The sequence below is a fragment of the Pteronotus mesoamericanus genome, unplaced genomic scaffold (genome assembly GCF_021234165.1).
Source record: "Pteronotus mesoamericanus isolate MK-2021 breed Mesoamerican mustached bat unplaced genomic scaffold, CSHL_Meso_final contig_41, whole genome shotgun sequence".
Classification (NCBI taxonomy): Eukaryota; Metazoa; Chordata; class Mammalia; order Chiroptera; family Mormoopidae; genus Pteronotus; species Pteronotus mesoamericanus.
The window spans coordinates 6,409,447-6,428,548 of record NW_026555152.1 but is presented as its reverse complement, the minus strand read 5'-3'; the positions used below and the strand labels follow the sequence as shown (position 1 = coordinate 6,428,548).

Here is a 19,102-nt window from a genome sequence, read left to right as displayed (position 1 = left end):
CAATCAGTAATAACTTCACATGAGAGAACTGGGGGATAATGAACCCGAGTCCCAGAGTCTCGGTCTGTGGGTCCAGGAGACAACACGGTGGGCAAAGGAATTGTCAGCGTCTTTCAAGGAAGGATCTCTGGAGCCAGGTGGCAGCAGCGCAGAGGAAGTCTTCAGTTCAGGAGGGCAGAGCTTCCAGTGACTGATGCCAAGAGAGATCAGTGTGGTGTGGAGCAGCATCTTGGTGTGTGGGGCTCAGCTGTCTCTGCAGTGGCCTGGAGCCTGCCTCAGTTATACCTTGAAAGTGGTGTACTCCACCCTTCTGGGTCTCTTGCTAAGTGTCTTGGCATCCCTGATGGCAAGTGGAGAATTTCCCCAGGAGCCTGCCTATGGGTGGTCTCACTCTGCGGACATGGTACTCTGATCACGTGTGCAAATATCGTAGGTGTGTCTCCTTGCCAGATGTATCTAGTGTGACTTAGGTAGTTATCTTGGTTGACATGAGTGACTCCATTTTGTTTTATCTACTTTATGTTATCTTGACCGGATCAACGCCACTTATTGATCCTGCTTTCCACACTCCTGCTTTGTCCTGCACATAGATGTGCTAATCATTAGAAGAATTCTGCTTGCATCTTGAGTTTTACAAAAACAACCCCTCCCTTTTCCTCTTTCCTTAACATAAAAGAAGCCTAAATTCCATACATTTCTGAGATGAAGCTGAGGGTTAGGTCTCTTGTCTTCTGAGTTGGTGGCTTCTCAGTCGGTGGCTTCTCAGTCAATAAACCCTTCTTACTCCAAACACAGACATGTTGAGTTTTGGCTTTTTGCAGCATCAGCACATAGACTTCAAACCCATAACACTTTGAGAGTTGTAGAATTTTTGAGCATTGCAGTAACATTAAGATAGGTGATGTGACCTTTTTCTTTTACAGGTGAATAATTTATCCAGTTATACAAGTGCTAAGTGATGATGCTAAGACTCAATTCTAATATTTCAGGTATCATTCTAGAGAAAGCTTCAGTTTCAGCTCAGTGTCATTTTCAAATTTAATTGATGCCTTCTATGTTGTTAAAAATGAAGAAGACAGAAGAAAAATTAAATCACTGTGACCAATGAGGATTTTTTTTCATTTCTTTAAAATTTTTTTCTCATAAGTAGATGTGAGGACTTGATTCAAGGATAACAACTCTTAAATAACATGAACAACAAGTTCTGTTTTTGAACGATATTACCTATAGGTACCACTTTGAAAACTGAAATAAACTCTCTTTTAACTGGACATTCTAGACTGAGTCCTTGTTAGATGTAATGATGTTCTTTTAAAATAATCTATAGGAGAACTTCCTTAAAAACTATGATTTTTAGATTCCTGATACAGGTTGAATCTGTGTGATATATGTGTGTGTACAGATATAATTAAAATCACATTTCTATATAAATAAAATTGACAATATATCATTAAAAGCTATCCCTATTTTTAATGGCATATAAATATTTAAAGATCTATTTTATATATGTCTCTCTATTGATACTTTGCCCCCAATTGACTTAATTTAGTCCAGTGAATTTATTACTCTTGAAAAGAGCAGAATCGTTTTCATTTTTTAATTCTTTTTATCAAAAATGAGAGTTTAAAGAGTAATATGTTTCTGTTAGGTTTGTTACATAAGCAGCAGTCTCCCTTTTTTCTCCATTTCAAACTGCCAGTTGTCACCTGTTTATGCTTTTGATCAGTTCTGTTCTCAGTCCCACTTTCACCCCTAGTTGCAGAAATACAAGTAGTTTCCTTCTTAGCTTTCCCCACTCTAAGTTTAAAATTTAGCTTTCTTGATAGGCCAAGTCAGTTACTTTTTCATTCCAATTTCTAAAATTTCCTTGCCATTACCTCTTTTCCTATCCTCATTGTCTTTGTGGTTTTAGGCCATCTTTTAGATTAAAAAAATTCTTTTGGTAATTTTATTGGAAATTTTCTTAATTTTAATTTCTTTCACTTTTAGAAGTTCTAATTGGTTCTTGAAAAATTATGCCTGGTCACTTTTTGATAATTTCTTATTCCTTACTTATACTGCTCTTCTTTAAGACTTATTTAACGTATTTTATATTTGACATTGATCAGTCCAACATCTAAAGTCAATAGGGTCTGATTTTGTTATTTTATTTTTCTGTTGACTTTTGCTCAGTGTGGCTTGTCTTTCTCCTTGTGTGTTTTGTGATCCTTATTTGTGAACTCTTCTTGGATAGGAATTTATCTCTGGGAATTCTCTGTGGCTGAAGATGTGTTCCTTCAGAGAGGGCTTACATTTGCTTCTCATGTCAGGCACCTGAGAGCACTACCAACCCAGCTCCTCTTAGGATAACATTGCACTCTGAGGAATTTTAGACCACATATGTAGTATGAATTAAAACACTGCCCATTCTGAGGGTTAGTTGTAAATAATTCTTAGAGCAGAATTTTCTTTCACTTGAGAGAGTCTACAACAAGCAAGTTTTATCACTGTTCCTTTCCTGCTGTTTCTTTTTTTCTTTTCTCCTCCACCCCTCCCCCTCCCTTTCCTTCCCTCCCTCTCTCCCTCCCTCCCTCCTTCCTTTCCTTCCTTCATTCCTTCCTTCCTCCCTTCCTTCCTCCTTCCTCCTCCTTCCTTATGGTAATCGTGTTAACAAGGGGTTGGCAAACTATGGCCTGTAGGCTAAATCTAGCTGACTTCCTATTTTTGTAAATAAGGGTTTATCAGAACACAGCCATGCCAATTTGTTTATTTAGTGTCTGTGTCTACTGTTCTATGATGAAAGAATTAAGTAGCTGGGACAGAGACCATATGGCCTGTAAAGCCTAAAATAATCACAACCGTATGCCCTTTAGAAAAAAAGTTTGCTGAATTCTAGTATAGACCTTTGGTATTCCTGTTCTCTAGGGTATTCTTACCTTGCATGGCTTATTATCACTTAAGATACAGGGCAAGGCTGCTCCTTTATTAAAAGACCTCAAAATACAGTGGCTGAAGCAAGATAATTTATTTCTCTTTCACATGATTGTCCAAGTAGTTCAGTGGGCTGAGAGGCCCAGGCTCCTAATAGTGCTCTGTCACTCTTAGAGTAATGTCCTTGTCTGCATGATGGATTATACAGGATGGAGCAAAAGTAGGGTTACAGTTATGAGTAAGCAAAAGAGCAAAATAATTCTTGTATTATTATTTATTGTACTATTTTCCATATGAACAACTGTAAACCTACTTTTGCCCCACCTTGTATTTGCATTCCAGCCCATGAGAAAAAGGAGAGCGTGGAGGGAAGAACACTTCTTTTCCTGTTTAGTTACATATATTACTTCTGCTGCATCACAGTGGTCAAAACCTAGTCATAGAGCTGCATGTAAGGCTAGGCAATGTCTTTCGGTAGGTGGTCATATACTTAGCTAAAACTATTGGTAACAAAGGGCAGAATGTTCTCTAGGGGGTTTTCTAGAAGACAGCCACTAGCTCCTGGGCCTTGGGCTTTGCCTCTTAAACAGCTGCTAAAGCCTCAATCACTGGCAGCTCCCAGCCTCAGGGCTCCCTGCTTCCTCAAGATTTCATTGCTTTTTTGGCTTCTAGGAATTTACCTTACTGTCTTGCTAGCTCAGCTATGAGTTTAACAGGTGTTTTGAAAAATAGTATCCATCATTTTCAGGTGTTTTGTAGTGGGAGTGCATTTTAGGAGGTCTAATCCAAAAACAGTTTTAAGTAGAAAGCCTTTAATTTTTGTGGGTATATATTCTATTGAATCTATCTTATTTCTGATGTGATGTAAACTGACCTAGATTGTACCTGACCCAGCAGTGATTTTATTCTTTTTTATCCATGATCTAGTTTATATTATCCTTTCTTTAGAATAACTACTCACTTAGCTTTTATTTCAACTTTACTTAAGCTTTCACTTTAGCTCTGTTTCTGGTGTTGCTTTGTCACTTTATGTTCAAAGGTTTTAAACTAGAAGTCTGCAACTTGATGTGTTAAGCCCACAGGATGTTTGCTCCTTTTTGAAAATCAGATTTTACATGAAATTCCACATCTTCTACTTTTGAAAAGTTAGTGGATAGACCCGGTGGCGGTACATTGGCTTTCCCCACCTCGTCGGAGCAGCCCCTTTCATTTCCCAGCATTCTCTGCTGTCTCTTCCACTCGCATAATTTTGCTTGTTGAATCACCTGCCACACCAGTTTCATCATTTGCTGCGCTTCACAATGGCTTTGTCAATTCCCCTTCCCTCCTTTAACAATCACAGGACTCCTCTGTACACCCCCCTTCTCTAGTGACTACTCTACTCTAAATCATATCTCAATACAGCTTTGGAATACTCTAGTGAGGTGGGGGAGATTTTTTCCTCCGTTTTCCAGTCGGGAAATCCGGCTTACACAGAGTCAGGCTTCTGGCCTTCCCTGTTCACACAGATGTTACAATGGTTAATCTGCTCACAAATAAACTTAGGAAAGAAAACATAAAGTGAGTTCCTCAATGCTGCAGAAAGCATCTGGCGACCAGTCATCACCAGATTGGCGATCTACAGTGCAGGCAGCTACCAGCAGGGGGCAGGAGAGATGATTTTCCGCCTTTCTGATGGCTAGTTACCAATTTCTTGCATTGTTCCCTGACCTGTTATTTTATGGCTTAAAGTTCTATTAGGGGCCTTGTTTTTGTGTGTGTTTTACTTTTTTTTAGGCACATTTATGACAAAGAATGGTTCTTTCCAATCACTGTTTATGTCTTGTTAATGTATTAGCTGGGGAGAGGGGAAAGATTGGTCTAAAGAACAATGTTCTTTTACGTAACTTAGCCAAAAATAACACTGTGCTGACTAACCATTTATTCATTCTCATCTTATGAAGAGTTTCCTTCTGCTCCTATACACTGTTTTATGTGCCATTATTTTAGAATTAGTGATTCTCCACTTTAAAAATCCTATAACAAACATATTTAGTGGTCATCTATTTTAAGCCAAGCAGAAGTGGTTGCCAAATCATCCTGCCTTGGTTCAGAATTCGTGCTTTAAATTTTCCTGTCCCAAGTGGTAGGCCCTCATCATATGTGGCTCCTGAGCACTTGGAATTTGGCTATGTATGACTGAGAAAATAAACTTTCACATTTCATTTGAATCAATTTAAAATTTAATTTTAAAACTGATATTCGATTCAAGTATTAGGAAACATTTAAATGTGTTTGGAACAACTTGGATACCTGTTTACCTTTTCAACTGTAAATTTTATGAAATTTAAATTCAGGCTGAGTATTTCCAAGGCACATTTAGCATCTAAAATGAGAAGCATTTAGGTACACAATTCACTCTAGATTTCAAAGACTTGGTATAAAAAAAGAATTAAAATGTTTCATTAATATTTTTATATCGATTATATGTTGAAATAAGATATTCAGTTAAATAAAACACATTACCACTGTCAATTTTAGATGTTACTTGTTTTAATGTAGCTAGTATAAAATTTAAAATACATATGTGACTTGCTTTACATTTGTGGGACAGTGTTGCTTTAGATGGTACTAACCATGGTCCTGAGACCACATATGGCTTATCATACACGTGAAAGAGAAATAAATTACAGATATTTAATTCACTTTCTTATTAAAATCTCTGTATCGATTGTCCTCCCCGGTGCCCCTGTTTTCATCGTCCCCACCCTTGCCCATCATCAGAAGCCTTACACTTGTCATCTCAGGATGCAGATGGCATTATGGAAAGCCCATGTGCTTTGCTGTTTTTTTTATTCCAAGCTCTTTAGCATAATATAGAAATCCTCTCATGACCTGCTCTCTACTTTTACTAACCTCTTCTTCTGATACTCTCACACACTAAGGCCACTCCAGAACACTGTGTTCTTTCCTACCATTTTGCTTTTACACATGCCACGTCTTGTCTGGGAGAAATGTTAGCTTTTCAGCACCATCTTTTCTCATCCTTCCTCATCTTCTCCAGCAAATCATCAGCCAGATCTTCTCCATGTCTTCTCTCTGGTTAGGCTTTGGACTCTATGATACAGGTTTGCCACATTATATTTTTGCTACTTGGTGGTATATTCATCTCCTGCATTAGATCGCACAATACCAGAACAGGAGCCCTGTCTGGTTTTGTTTTGTTTTGTTTTGTTTTGTTTTGTTTTTTTATCCTCAATACTTAGCATCTAATTTGACTCCATAAATATCTTGGAGTTAAATAATTAATGCAGTGAGAAAAGAGTTAATTCAGTGATTCATTGTTAATCTTTCTCCATTATAGGTGTTAGAATTGGGCTGCTAGGATTAGAATCTCTTTTCCACCACTTAATAGGTGCATGATCTTGGCCAAGTTATTTAACATCTTTGTGTGTCATTAATAAGAGGAATAATAATACCTATCTTACAGGTTGATTGTGAAGATTAAAATAACATGTAAGATGCTTAAGTATATGCTTGGTGCAAGCTAAGCAGGCAATAAATATTAACTATTGTAATTGTCATAATACGGTCCCAACTATTTTTCTTTTTTTTCCTTAGGCGACAAGTCAAAGGTTTTAACAGGATTTCGAAAACCGAGTGTTACAGAAACCAATGAAATAGGAAGAAAAATCCAGTTCTGAGCAATTATTGAATCAACAAATATCTACTTGACAAGGAACTTCTGATGATCATTTTGTGAATTTCATATTTAAGAACAGAACTATAAGTCTTAGAGTGAGTTTGGTCAAGGTTTTTAGAATTCAGGAAAGGCAACATGCCCTTGATGTTTAAGGATAATCTAATGGATTATATACTACGTACCTAGCATGTTTAAAAGAATTGAAAAGGAGGCCATTAATTCAGTGTATATAAGATACTGTGGAAAATTCATAGGTGGAATAGAGAAAGCTGATACAAAATACAACTGACCAAGTATAGTGAATTAAAGATTTAACTTGAATTATGCAAATCATTTTTTGGGGAAAAAAAGCTCTATTGAGATATGATTTATATACCATACAGTGCACCCATTTGAAAGATACATTTAATGGTTTTAATGTATTCACAGAATTGTGTAATATCACAATCTAATTTTAGAACATTTTTGTTACCCCCAAAAGAAATCCCGTACACGTGAGCAGTCACTCCTCATTCCCCACTACTACCTCAAGTCCTAGGTAACCATTCATCTACTTTGCTTCTATATATTTGCCTGTTCTGGATGTTTCATATAAATGACTGGCTTCTTTCAGTCAGCATAAGGTCTTCAAGGGTCATCCATGTTGTAGGATATATCAGAACTTCATTCCTTTTTTATCACTGAATAATATTCATTATGTGGTTATAATACGTTTTATCCATTCATAAGTTGATGGACATTTAGGTTGTTTCCACTTTTTAGCTATTATGAATAATGCTGCTGTGAACATTCATGTACAGGTGTTTGTGTGGACATATGTTTTCAATTCTCTTGAGTATATACCTAGGATAGGAATTGCTGTTCACATAGTAACTCTGTACTTATCATTTTGAGGAACTGCCAGACTTTTCTAAAGTAGCTGCCTCATTTTACATTTCACCAGCAAAGTATGAAGGTTCCAATACCCTCATATCCTGCTTTTGTCTGTCATTTTTATTACAGACATCCTAGTGGGTGTGAAGTGGTAGCTCACTGTGGTTTTGATTTTCATGTCCCTAATGACTAATAATGTTGAACATCTTTTCATATGCTTATTGCACATTTGTATATTGTACAGTTCATTCTTATGATGAATACAACATTCCTATGTTTATACTATTAACAAATATTTCTTGAGCAACTATTATGAGTCAGACAACTTCCTAAATGTTGGAATAGGTAAGAGAACAAAGCAAACAAAAACTTCAGCTCTCATGGAACATATTCTAGTTGGGGGACATAGACAATATAGAAAATAGGTTAAACATGTAGAAATGTTAAGTGGTGATTGGTGCTATGGAAAGAAAATAGGAAAAGGATCGAGACTACTGGGGCTGCAGGATCAGACTTGCAATTTTCAATGAAGTAGCTAGAGGAAATCTCACCAAGAAGATGATGTTTAAAGAGAGAAGGTAGAGATAATCAGGGGAGCTGTGCAGAGACATCGGCAAAACAGATTGAGGGAGTAGCACAAGTCTCAAGGCAAGAGGATTCATTGGCTCATTCAAAGAGCAACATGTGGCTGGAATGAAGAGAGGAAGGCAAGTAGGAAGAGATGAGGCTTTTGCAGAGTTTCAATGAGATCAGATTGTATAGGGCCTTACCAGCTGTTAGAAAGATGTTGGCTTTCACTATGAATGGGATGCTAAGTCTCTGGAGAATTCATACAGAGGAGTGATGTGATCTGACCATTCTTTGCATCCATCTTCTTTAAGACTCTCTGTGCTCCCTGGACTTGCATGTCTATTTCCTTCACCAAATTAAGGAAGTTTTCTTTCATTATTTTTTCCAATAGAGATTTCCAATATTTTGCTTCTTTTCTTTTCCTTCTGGTACCCCTATGATGCAAATGTTGGAACACTTGGAGATGTCTCAGAGGCTGCATATACTATCCTTGTTTTTTGGATTCTTTTTCCTTCTTCTTGTTCTGATTGATTGTTTTTTGCTTCTTTATGTTCCAAATCATTGATTTGATTCTTGGCTTCATCCACTCTACTGTTGTTTTTCTGTAAATTATTCTTTGTTTCAATTAGTGTATCCTTTGTTTCCCATTGGGTCTTTTTTATCCTATTGAGCCCCTCGTTAAGTTCTTTGAGCATCCTTATGAGCAGTGTTTTGAACGCTGCATCTGAAAGATTGCTTATCTCCATTTTGTTTAGTTTTTTTCCTGGAGTTTTGATCTGTTCTTTTATTTGGGCCATGTTTTTTGTCTCCTCATTTTGGCAGCCTTCCTGTGTTTGTTTCTATGTATTAGGTAGAGCTGCTGTGACTCCCTCTCTTGGTAGCATGGCCTAATGTAGTAGGTGTACTGTAGGGTCCAGTGGCACAGTCTCCCCTATCACCCAAGCTGGGTACTTGAGGTGTACCCTTCATGTGGGCTGAAAACACCTTCCTCTTGTCGTTGAACCTTGATTGGTGTTGGCAGATCCATGGGAGGGATTTACCCAGGCCAGTCAGCTTAAAGACTGGCTGTGACAACTGATCACCAACCTCTGCCCTCTGTGGAGGATCAGCTGTGCAGCGGCAGGGTGGCGGTGCTCTGATGTGGTCTGTAGCTGCCTACTAGGAGCGCGGGTCCTGGGGTTTCCCAGGTGGTGCAGGCCAAGGTCAGCCCCTGTTGCACTGTGTGGCGGCTATAGGTGCGCACCACCGCAGGGGAGTGCCACAGAGAGCACAGTGCTCTCTGAACCCTGAGGGAAACGGCTGGGGCCCGCTGAGGTGGGAGCAGGGCTCTGAAAACCACAGAGCCCATCCTGGGGTTGTCACAGATGAGGGGGAATAAACACAAAACGTTGCAAACACTTCTCTGTTTGCCGGGAGAGCAGACAGGGTACTTCCCTCTGACCAGAGAAGGCCATGGCACATCCCTCTAGTGCGGAAGGCCCTGTTGCCCTCTGTTTCAAAGCTTTTATTGAAAAGCTTATCAGTGGGCTAGGTAACAGGAATGAATATGTACACTCGTTACATTAGCAAGTTAAGTTTCACAGAGAATAGATACCTTTAGGAAAACAAGTGACAGGAAATCACTGATTTACATGGTCTGAGAGGAGACTAGAATCAACAATGGAGACTATAGATAAGGGGGAAGTAGACTTAAAGGCACCTTAAAGATATAGGGTAAAAGGTGTAAATAAAGCAAATGTCTTGACAAGGAAAGGTGTAAATAATGTGAATATCCTTCGCAGCATGAGCTGACCAGAGATTTGAGGGAGGAACAGAGCACACTCTAAAGAATGTACTTTTAGTCCTGATTACCCTGGGATGCACCAGATCTGATTTAGGACTGTTTTTCCTGCATTGTTTCAAGCTTGTGCCAGGCAGGGGGAGGGAACCACCAAGAGATAAGGAGACTGGTTTTCGGCTGCAATGAGGACTCTGGTCATGTCCAAGCCAAGCCGAGAGGTGCAGGGGCCTTTTTGCCCCTTCTCTGTGTCCCTCAATTTCTTGTCTGCTGCCAATATTGGCCAATACCTGTCTTAGGTTGTATACCTCAGTGCGAGGTAACTTACCCGTCATTGGCTATTTGATGATCCATGGCAAAGCAGAGAGGCAGGGGCTATGCCCCTGCCAAGGGGGACAGGCCAAGTCTCCTTAGAAGCCTACTTCTCCAAGACCTCCTGATTATTTCCAGCCTTGGGGTCCTCCAACCTGTTGGCAGGGTTACAGCTTCTGAAACCAGGCCGGGCATTTCCCAACAAGCCCCCACCTATGTTTTACTTGGGGCCACCCAGCCTAAGTTGTAAAGCAATCTTAGATGGCTGGGGTTTGGAGATTCCCAGGCAAAGCCAAGCTGTGAATCTAGGCTGGCTGCTGCTAGTGCCAGGCCTGGGGCCACTTAGCAAGAGGTACAGGGGCTGGAGGCTCACTGAGGCTGGCTGTTGCTTGTTTGAGATGGTTTAGAAAGTTCTGAAGCATGAGCCAAGACCAGCCATTCATATGGGAGAGTCTCTGTTAATAGCTTGTGTAGGCCCGTAAGTTGGGTGGGATAGTGTCTCAGGTGTTCTCCAGGGCAGGGCCAACAGTGTTAGCCAGGTTGATGGAGTCTCAGACATGGCACCCACCTGCCAGTTCTGTGGCTCTTTGCAGGGAAAAGGTTCAGAAAAGGGACAATGGCTTCTGCCTGCCTTACTGTCTGGGAATAAGCTATCCCCCAGCTATCACCTTGATGCCAGCCACTTGAGTTCCTCCCTGTATAACCCTGGTGCCTTTCAAGCTGCTATGCAGGCACTGGAGCTCAGTGCGAGTGAATCTGAGTAAGTCTGTGTGCGGGTTCTTTAAGAGGAACTGCTTGGGGCTCCAGATATTTCTTCCACTGACTTGGCGCCCACTTGTTTTTGGCAGCCAAATTTATGGGGACCTATCTTCCTGGCACTGGAAACCCGGGATGGTGTGGGGCTGGGAGTCCTCATTCCCAAGATATCCCTCCAAAATTTTTATCCACCACATGTAGATGTGGGACCAGCTTGTTCTGTATCTGCACCCCTCCTATCAGTCTGGATAGATGCTGTTTCTTTAGTTCCATAGTTGTCAGACTTCCATTTAACTCAATTTCTGATGGTTCTGAGTAATAGTGGTTCTATAATTTAGTTGTAATTTTGATGCAGTTGTACAGGGAGGCGGGCCTTATTTATCTATGCCACCATATTGACCAGAAGTCTATATGTGGTTTATTGTACCCAATTTTTACCTCAAAAAAGAATGGAAAGAAAATGATACTGAGAAAAGACAACCCCTTTGAGGAAACTGTTGAAAAGTGGGGTCAGAATTGGAAGGAGTATTAAAATCAAGAATTTTTATGAATATGCTAGAAATAATGGTATGTTTGTATGTTTACAGAAAAGACACAATGGAAAAACATAAGTCAATGATGCAAGAGAGAGAGAGAAGAGAATTATTAGAGTGGTGTTCTTGGAAAAGTTAAGGGGAAATTGGGTCTGTCTTAAATAAGAGCAGAGGCAGTTGATCCACAGTAACCCAAGAGAATGCAGAGTTCATGGGCATAGATGTGGAAGGCAGGATGATGTTGTGGTGGGAGCTTGTGAAAGCTGAGAGTGGTGACAGAAGTGAAGATGTGGAGGCTTGAGAAGAAAGAAGATACACAATAGTCACCCCATGACAGCAAAAGAGTAAAGAGATTAGATTGTGAGGTAATACTGAGTACCCTTTTGAAGTTGGCAGCCATGAATTCAACAAGTCCAGTCAACAGAGTTGGGCATTTTTCTTCTCTATATTATGATGTTCTGATTTTGGCAGGTAGAAGGCAGAGACTTGGTTAAATCGTTTTTTTTCTGTTTTGTTTGTTGTTGTTTTTTTTTGGCAAGCAGATAAAATGAAGCTAGAGAATGACAAGTTGTTAGGGATGTTAGAATTTAAATTGGGGAAGGAGGAGAATGAAGAACTGAGGGAAAATGAGATAATTTTAGGATCAGTGAATTTTAGGTCCTTAGAGATAAAAGGATTATTGTATTTGTGATTCAAGTGAATGTGCAGGGAAAAAAATAGATGATGCTAGAAGAATACGGTGATTGAAATTCACATCTGGGAGGGGTTTTGAAGTTGCTGACAGTGACAAAGTCTAGAGCTGTGATTTCCAAGACAATAGCCATAGCCACTAGTGTTGGGTGGCTATTTAAATTAAAATTAATTAACAGTACATAAAATACAAAATTAGGCCTTCAGTCACACTAGGCACATTTGAAAAGTTACATGTGACAAGTGGCCACCATATTGAGTTGTACAGATATAGGATATTTCCATCATCACAGACAGTTCTGCTAGACAGTGCTGGGCGTGCGACCATGAGAGAGGATGCCAAGCAGGGTGAATATAAAAATCACTGGAGGAAAGGGTGCTGGATGGGTCAACATAGTTATTTGGTGTTACCAAGGAATACGGCAGTAGTAGTACTGGAAAAAATGGGAACAAATCGTGAGCTAAAGTCTTTAAGGAATGAATGAGGTGAGGAAGAATGGCCTAGGGCAGCCATTAGTGTGGTCTGTTGGGCTGAGCTTCAGATCTCAGGGATTTTTGGGGAAAAGGAGGGAAAATGGCCCCAAAGATCAATAAATGAAGAGCAAGGACACTCACATTCTCCGGGCCAGGTGTTTGAGGGATGTGAGAGAACACCAACATAGTGAGAAAGCTGCAGGGAAGCAGTGCCTCCAGGAGAGAGGCAGGTTTCCATTATAGCAAGAACACTAAGTGGGTATTCAGAGTTTGAGGCTATCAGAGGCTTTACTGATGGCTGACTCTGCACTGCAGAGAACACAGGATTCAAGAATTACGGAAGGGGGAGGGATGAGATTCGGTCAATGTGCAAAAGCTATAGAGTTTGAATGTGGGAATTGAGGGGAGAAATGGGTTGTCCTGGGGTTGTGTGGGTTTGGCATAAAGGTAAAGGGCATCATGAACCTAGTTCTGATGGTGTCAAGGCTGTGGGAGTGGAGGTGTGTTGGGAATGTTGCCTCGAGCATGCAAAGTTCCAGAGCCTCCTCTTAGGAACTGCACATGGAGATTTGGGACCTGGAGCATGTTTTTATGGGCCTCCCTTTTGACACTTGTATGGGGAACTAGAACCAAATCTAGTTTTTTTCCCACTTAAAAAGATGTGTGTGTGTGTGTGTGTGTGTTTGTATGAAACATATTAAAAAGGAAATATAATGAAATGCTAAAGGAACTTATTTAAGAAAAAGAAGATGGTCAAAACTATGAACATTAAAATGCTAAGAAATTCACAACTATCAGCAATTGAATCTAAAAAATAATCTAAGGAAACAAGCAGAACAGAAACATAATTATAGATATGGAGATCATTAGGAGGGTTATCAGCTGAGAGGAAGAAAGGGGAGATTAGTGGAAAAGGTGCAGGAATTAATAAGTACAAATTGGTAGGTACAGAATAGATGGGGGATATAAAGAACAGCACAGGAAATGGAGTAGCCAAAGATATATGCACAACCCATGGACATGAACTAAGGTGTGATTGCTGGAGGGAATGGGTGTGCCAGGTGGAGGAGGGCAAAGGCGGAAAAATTGGGACAATTGTAGTAACATAATCATTAAAGTATATTTTAAAAAAGTATAGGTTATATGGGACAATAATAAAATAAGTACAGGTATAATAAAATAAGTCTATAATAATAAGCATATATTATATATAAACCACAAAATAAGAATAATAAATATGTAGAGTAAGTATATCTATTATACTAAAATAATATAAATATAAATTATAAGTAATAATAGTAAACACTCATGAAATCACCATTTAATTTAGAAACCAGAACATGATCCATATTGTTAAAGCTCCCCTGGCTGGTGTGGCTCAGTGGATTGAGTGCCAGCCTGTGAACTAAAGGGTCACTGTTTGGATTCCCAGTCAGGGCACATGCCTGTGTTGCAGGCCAGGTTCCCCAGTAGGGGGCCCTGGAGAGGCAACCACACATTGATATATCTCTCCTTTTTCTCCTTCCTTTCTCCTAAGTCTAAAAACAAATAAATAAAATCTTTCAAAAAAAAGGCTACCCCGTGGGTTCTTACCCAAGTCCATTTCCCTGGTTCCCTACAAAAGTCACTTGAACAGAGGGGTCTGGTCAGATTTCTGGGCAGAGGGGAGGGATGGCTGAGAGAGGTCAGGAAGTGCCTAAGGCGGTGGATTGAACTGGCAAAAGAAACTACATCAATACCCCCAGGGAAGGATAGACAACTAACGGGGCTCATGACACAGGTTGCACAAAGCCTCTACGGACTGAAAAGGTCACAACACACAAGTATCGTGAAGATGACCATGGCCACGCCCCATCCTGGGCAGAGACACCCACTTCTTGAACACAGTAGCCAGAAGGAGGGGCAGAGACAAGGGAGCATGTGGTCGACGCCCGCCACGATTACTGGGAACTGGGACACTCCCATAGCCTGTAGGATTTTGGGGGAAGATTTAAAACAGAGGACACCGAAAGACTGGGCTTTCTTCCTGGCATTCCTCTCACGCCGCGTGGTTGAGGGGGACCAGGCGTTCACAGGACCAGTGGATGTAGGGCCCCACTCGGGACTCTTGCCTTGCTCTGCTCACATAATCAGGAGCCGGTTACGTGGGATGTTGTGACCCTGCACCGCACGGCACAGGTCCTGGTCTGCTTCCATTCTCTTGCTCTTAGAGCAGCACACAGACATAGGAGCTAGGAATGTTCGCTGGTCCAGGGGCCTGGGCAGCCTTGGATGCAGCGGCCCAGGACTGAGAGCCTCACAGAACTGGCTGCAGTAATCTGGCGGCACGCCCCAGCCCAGGGAGAGGGAGGAAGCTGTGGCGGGGCAATGGAGACACCAGCCCCACAAGTGTACATTCCGGAGAGAGAGAGTCTGGAGCTGCAGAGCTGGAGACCTGTTTGTGTAACAGCCTTGGGCACAGATAAGAATGGAGGGGAGTCCCTGGGCATGGATTTAGATTTCAGTCTTTTTGGTAACAAGGGGATTGCTATGTTTTGCAGAAGAGAATGGCTTGAAGCTGAGGAAACCCCAGGTTCCCCAAATTGGGCAACTTTTTAATAAAAGTCTCTTTCCTTCCCCATTAATTATTGTGTAATGCTTGTGTGTGGCAGCAGGTGGCCGAATCCCACTCTGTTTGGTAACATCACCACCATTCTAAATTCTGTTCTCTTTTTCTGTGATGTTTTAAAAATAGTTCTTATCACCTAAACATTTCATTTTGCTTGATTATAAAAACAATTAATTATGTAGTCTGCAAATGGCTTTTTGAACTTAGTATTATATTTTCAAGAGTTATCCATGTTGTATCTAGGTTCATAAATTTTCATGACTGCATAAACAATCATTGTGTGAAGTTAACCCTCCCTTACCTGAGAGTGAGCACTTTGTAGTTTCTATGTTGTTAGCTGTCAACGAACAAATGGTTGTGATGAACTTTGCTGCATGTTTCCTGACATACCGTGTGAAAGGTTATCTGGAGCACTGTTTTTCAAACTGTGGGTCATGATCCATTAGTAAGTAATAAGAACAAATGTAGTAGAATGTGTGAGGGTTCAGAAAGAGCCACAAGGGTATGCAGATTATACTTTGAGCTAAATGCAATTTTAACTGCGGGCTCAAGAGAAAGTTCTCCTCCCTTTAACTACCTAGAACAGCGATTTTCAACCTTTTGTTTTTATCTCATGGCATGCAAACTAATTACTAAAATTCTTTGGCACACCAAAAAATATATTTCTGCCACCTGACCAAAAAAATACGTATAATTTTTATTCATTTACACCACATGGTTATTGTTGTATTGGCTGGTGTGTGTGTGTGTGTGTGTGTGTTTTGACATCTAAACAAAAAGAGGTCAGTGCCCCTAACTAGGTAGTCAGGTATTGCATGTTTTAAAAATTTTTGTAGCACACCCATTGACAATTACTGACCTAGAACTTGAATCAGAGGTGTTGGTCACAAGCTGTTGTAAAAGATAACTTCTTTTGACTTGCCTATAGGGCAGGGCAAACTTCCATTTACTAAACATACTCTCTTTATCATCCTGCAAAGACCCTATGAAGTCCCCCAAAGTGCATTACCTCATCCCTGGCTCAAGATGTCTCATATACCTCAATCCTCCTTTTCATCTCTCAACTTCTCCTGAATGTGGGGCCTCTGACTCCCTCATGTATGCAGGATTCCCATACATACGTCTGTACCAAATTTGGTTATTTTCCTTGCTAATCTGTCTCATGTCTATTTGATTATTACACCAGCCAGAAGAACCTTGAGGGCAGAGGAACATTTGTTCCACTCCAGCATCTATAGATTTCAACCAGAACTGATATGTCAGTAATCACCAGAACAGTGAACAGAGAGGGAAAAAGAGAAGGGACTTCCTACATGGTCCCTAGGCCTTGTTGGAAACATGGTATTTTTCCTTTGTTTGCATACATAGGAATCGACAAGATATTGTAGACATTAAGAGACTATGTCTACCCTAAAAGGAAGGCCTCACAAACGTTACCATGGCAATGCTGGGAAGAGCCTAGAATGTCAAACACCATGCTTCTGAAATTGTTGGTTCAAAGAAGCTAGTTACCAAGAGAATTAATATGTGATTTGTGCATATTACACATGTTAATGTACTGAGATACCTTCTTCCAAAAAAATAATGCTGAAGAACAATGTGGACAAAAAAAGATCAGACCAAAATGGAAGAGAGAAAGGTACCTAGGTTCAACTGGAGCACCAGCCTGCTCTATCCAAAACAATTTCCTGTATGAAGGTCCAAGGTAAGAAGTCTGTTCTACTAAGACTGACTCTATATAAATTCATGACAGGATTGGTATAAAAGAAGTAAAGGCTCTTGTATAAAAAAATAGAAAAGATCATTGTATATAACACATTGTTTTCTTAAAGTAATTTCACTTGTGTGTTGCTGTACTGATTTGGGATATAAAATGTATTATCGTGGTTGACAGTTAAAAGGTTTAAAGTTACTACTCTATAGGTATTTAAGTATGCAAACGTTCGAATTGTTTTTCATGGGAATTCTGTAAATTTACCTTCCCACCAGCAGTGTTTGTGAGCCCCTGTTCTCCATCCTCACTAGCATTAGTAATGAGAGATTCCTTAATTTTTTGTCCATCTAACTGGTATTAAATGTTATCTCCTGGTGGTTTTAATTTTTAGGTACTAAATGAATAATAAGATTGAAAATATTTTCATATGTTTATGGCCCATTTATTTTTTCTTTTCAGTTAATAACTAAGCTGTGATACCGTTTGCCCATTTATTCTATTGAATTGTTTATTTTTTTTCGTATTAACTCAGAAATTCAGGCTGCCCTCCCTTTGTTGGTTATCTATGTTGTAAGTATTTAATTATAGTTTGTGACTTGTCTTTTCCATCTGAAAAGGGGGAAACAACCCCCCAGAAATGGGGAAGGGGTTTGAGCAGCACATGTGTGACTGGAGACTCTGCCTCTTGCTGAACATGGCGGCCAGAAGAGGGCCAGTGGCCTATCAAAGAGCATGGTGCAGAGTTCCATTTAGTTGGGTCTTCTAATAAAAAAGTTTTATAACTTTTTAACATAATAGTCCTTGTACACTTTGTTAGATTTATTCACAAGTTCTTTTTGCTATTGTAGATGGTATCAACTTTTTAAAGAATATAATCAACAATTTCTTTTAGCTGCAATTAAGTTTCATATAATGAATTTGTATTCAGCAATCTTGCTAAACCCTTATATTCTAATAATTTATCTGTATATGTTTTAGAGATTTCTACTTTAACAATCATATCATCTACAAATAATCAGTTTTGTTTCTTCCTTGCTAATCCATTGACCTTTTACTTAATTTTGTTCCCTTAATCTCCTGGCTGGGATCACTGATACAATGTTGACTAGAAGTGGACATAATAGGGTACTTGTGTTTTTCCTAATCTTAAAGGAAAGCTGTAAATATTTCACCATTAATTTTTTTTAAAAGATTCTCTTTGTCTAGTTAAGGAAGTTTCTTTGTACATTTAAAAAAAATCATGATTGGTATTGAATTTCTTGCTTTTTCCGCATCCATTGAGTGATATTGTTTTCTCCTTTAATCTTTTATTGTGTTAAATTGCATGCACCCCTAACAGAATTTTTGTGTTATTTTGGCTAGCCTACAAATGAAGCTGGAGATTTAATTATGATTTTTCCAGTGAAAATGTTGAGGTGACACTTCACAAGCCCTGATAGCATTAGTGTATAATTTTTTTCCTCTGAAAGATTTTTTTTGGGGGAAATTTGATAAAACTCAACCAAACAGTATACTCAATAAATTGAAGTCAGAGAGTGGGCTTGAGTGTGAGTGTGCCTGTCCATTTCTTCCCCTTTAAAGAGTCCTGGCAGAACAAATATTTTTTAAAAGGCCCTTCAACTGGAAATTTAAAACCTTGTATTTTAAATTTCTCTGTTAGTCACTATGTGAATTCTGAACTTCCAAAACTTTAGATTGAGTTCCATTTTTCAGAATACAATTTCCCTACACTTTAAAAACTTTCTAACTTCTGATTCTATCAGATTTTTAAGTTTCATTTACTGAAATCCACAGACCACTATCATCCCCTAACAATAGCTAGAGCTTACAACTAATGATGAGTGTTCACAATAGGGAGGCAGTGAGCGCAATGTTTTACCTAGATCAACCGTATTCACTTTAATTCTGTGTTACAGATATGGGAAAAGAAAGTTACAATGGTTGAGTAGTTGTTTAAGCTCACTGAGCAGTTACGTGGCAGAGCCTGGGCTCTTAATCTCTGTGCATTTGACATCTTCAATAATAAAAAGATTCTGTTTGTGGCTCTGGCTGGTGTGGCTCAGTGAATTGAGTTCCAGCCTGTGAATCAAAGGATCGCAGGTTCGGTAGCAACCGAGGACACATGACTGGGTTGTGGGCCAAGTTCCCAGTTGGGGGGTGTATGAGAGGCAACCACACAATGATGTTTCCCTTTCTTTCTCCC

The 19,102-nt window shown here is 39.8% G+C and overlaps 1 protein-coding gene across 1 annotated transcript in view; it reads left to right on the top strand.

The window, feature by feature from the left end:
• NUP58 (nucleoporin 58) overlaps nt 1-6,743 on the top strand; it is a 56,519-nt gene extending 49,776 nt beyond the window's left edge. Inside the window, exon 15 of the mRNA XM_054577155.1 lies at nt 6,511-6,743. Within this exon, the coding sequence (XP_054433130.1) occupies nt 6,511-6,593 (83 nt within the window). The 3' untranslated portion in view covers nt 6,594-6,743. The remainder of the gene's footprint in view (nt 1-6,510) is intronic.
• Nucleotides 6,744-19,102: the final 12,359 nt, after the last annotated feature.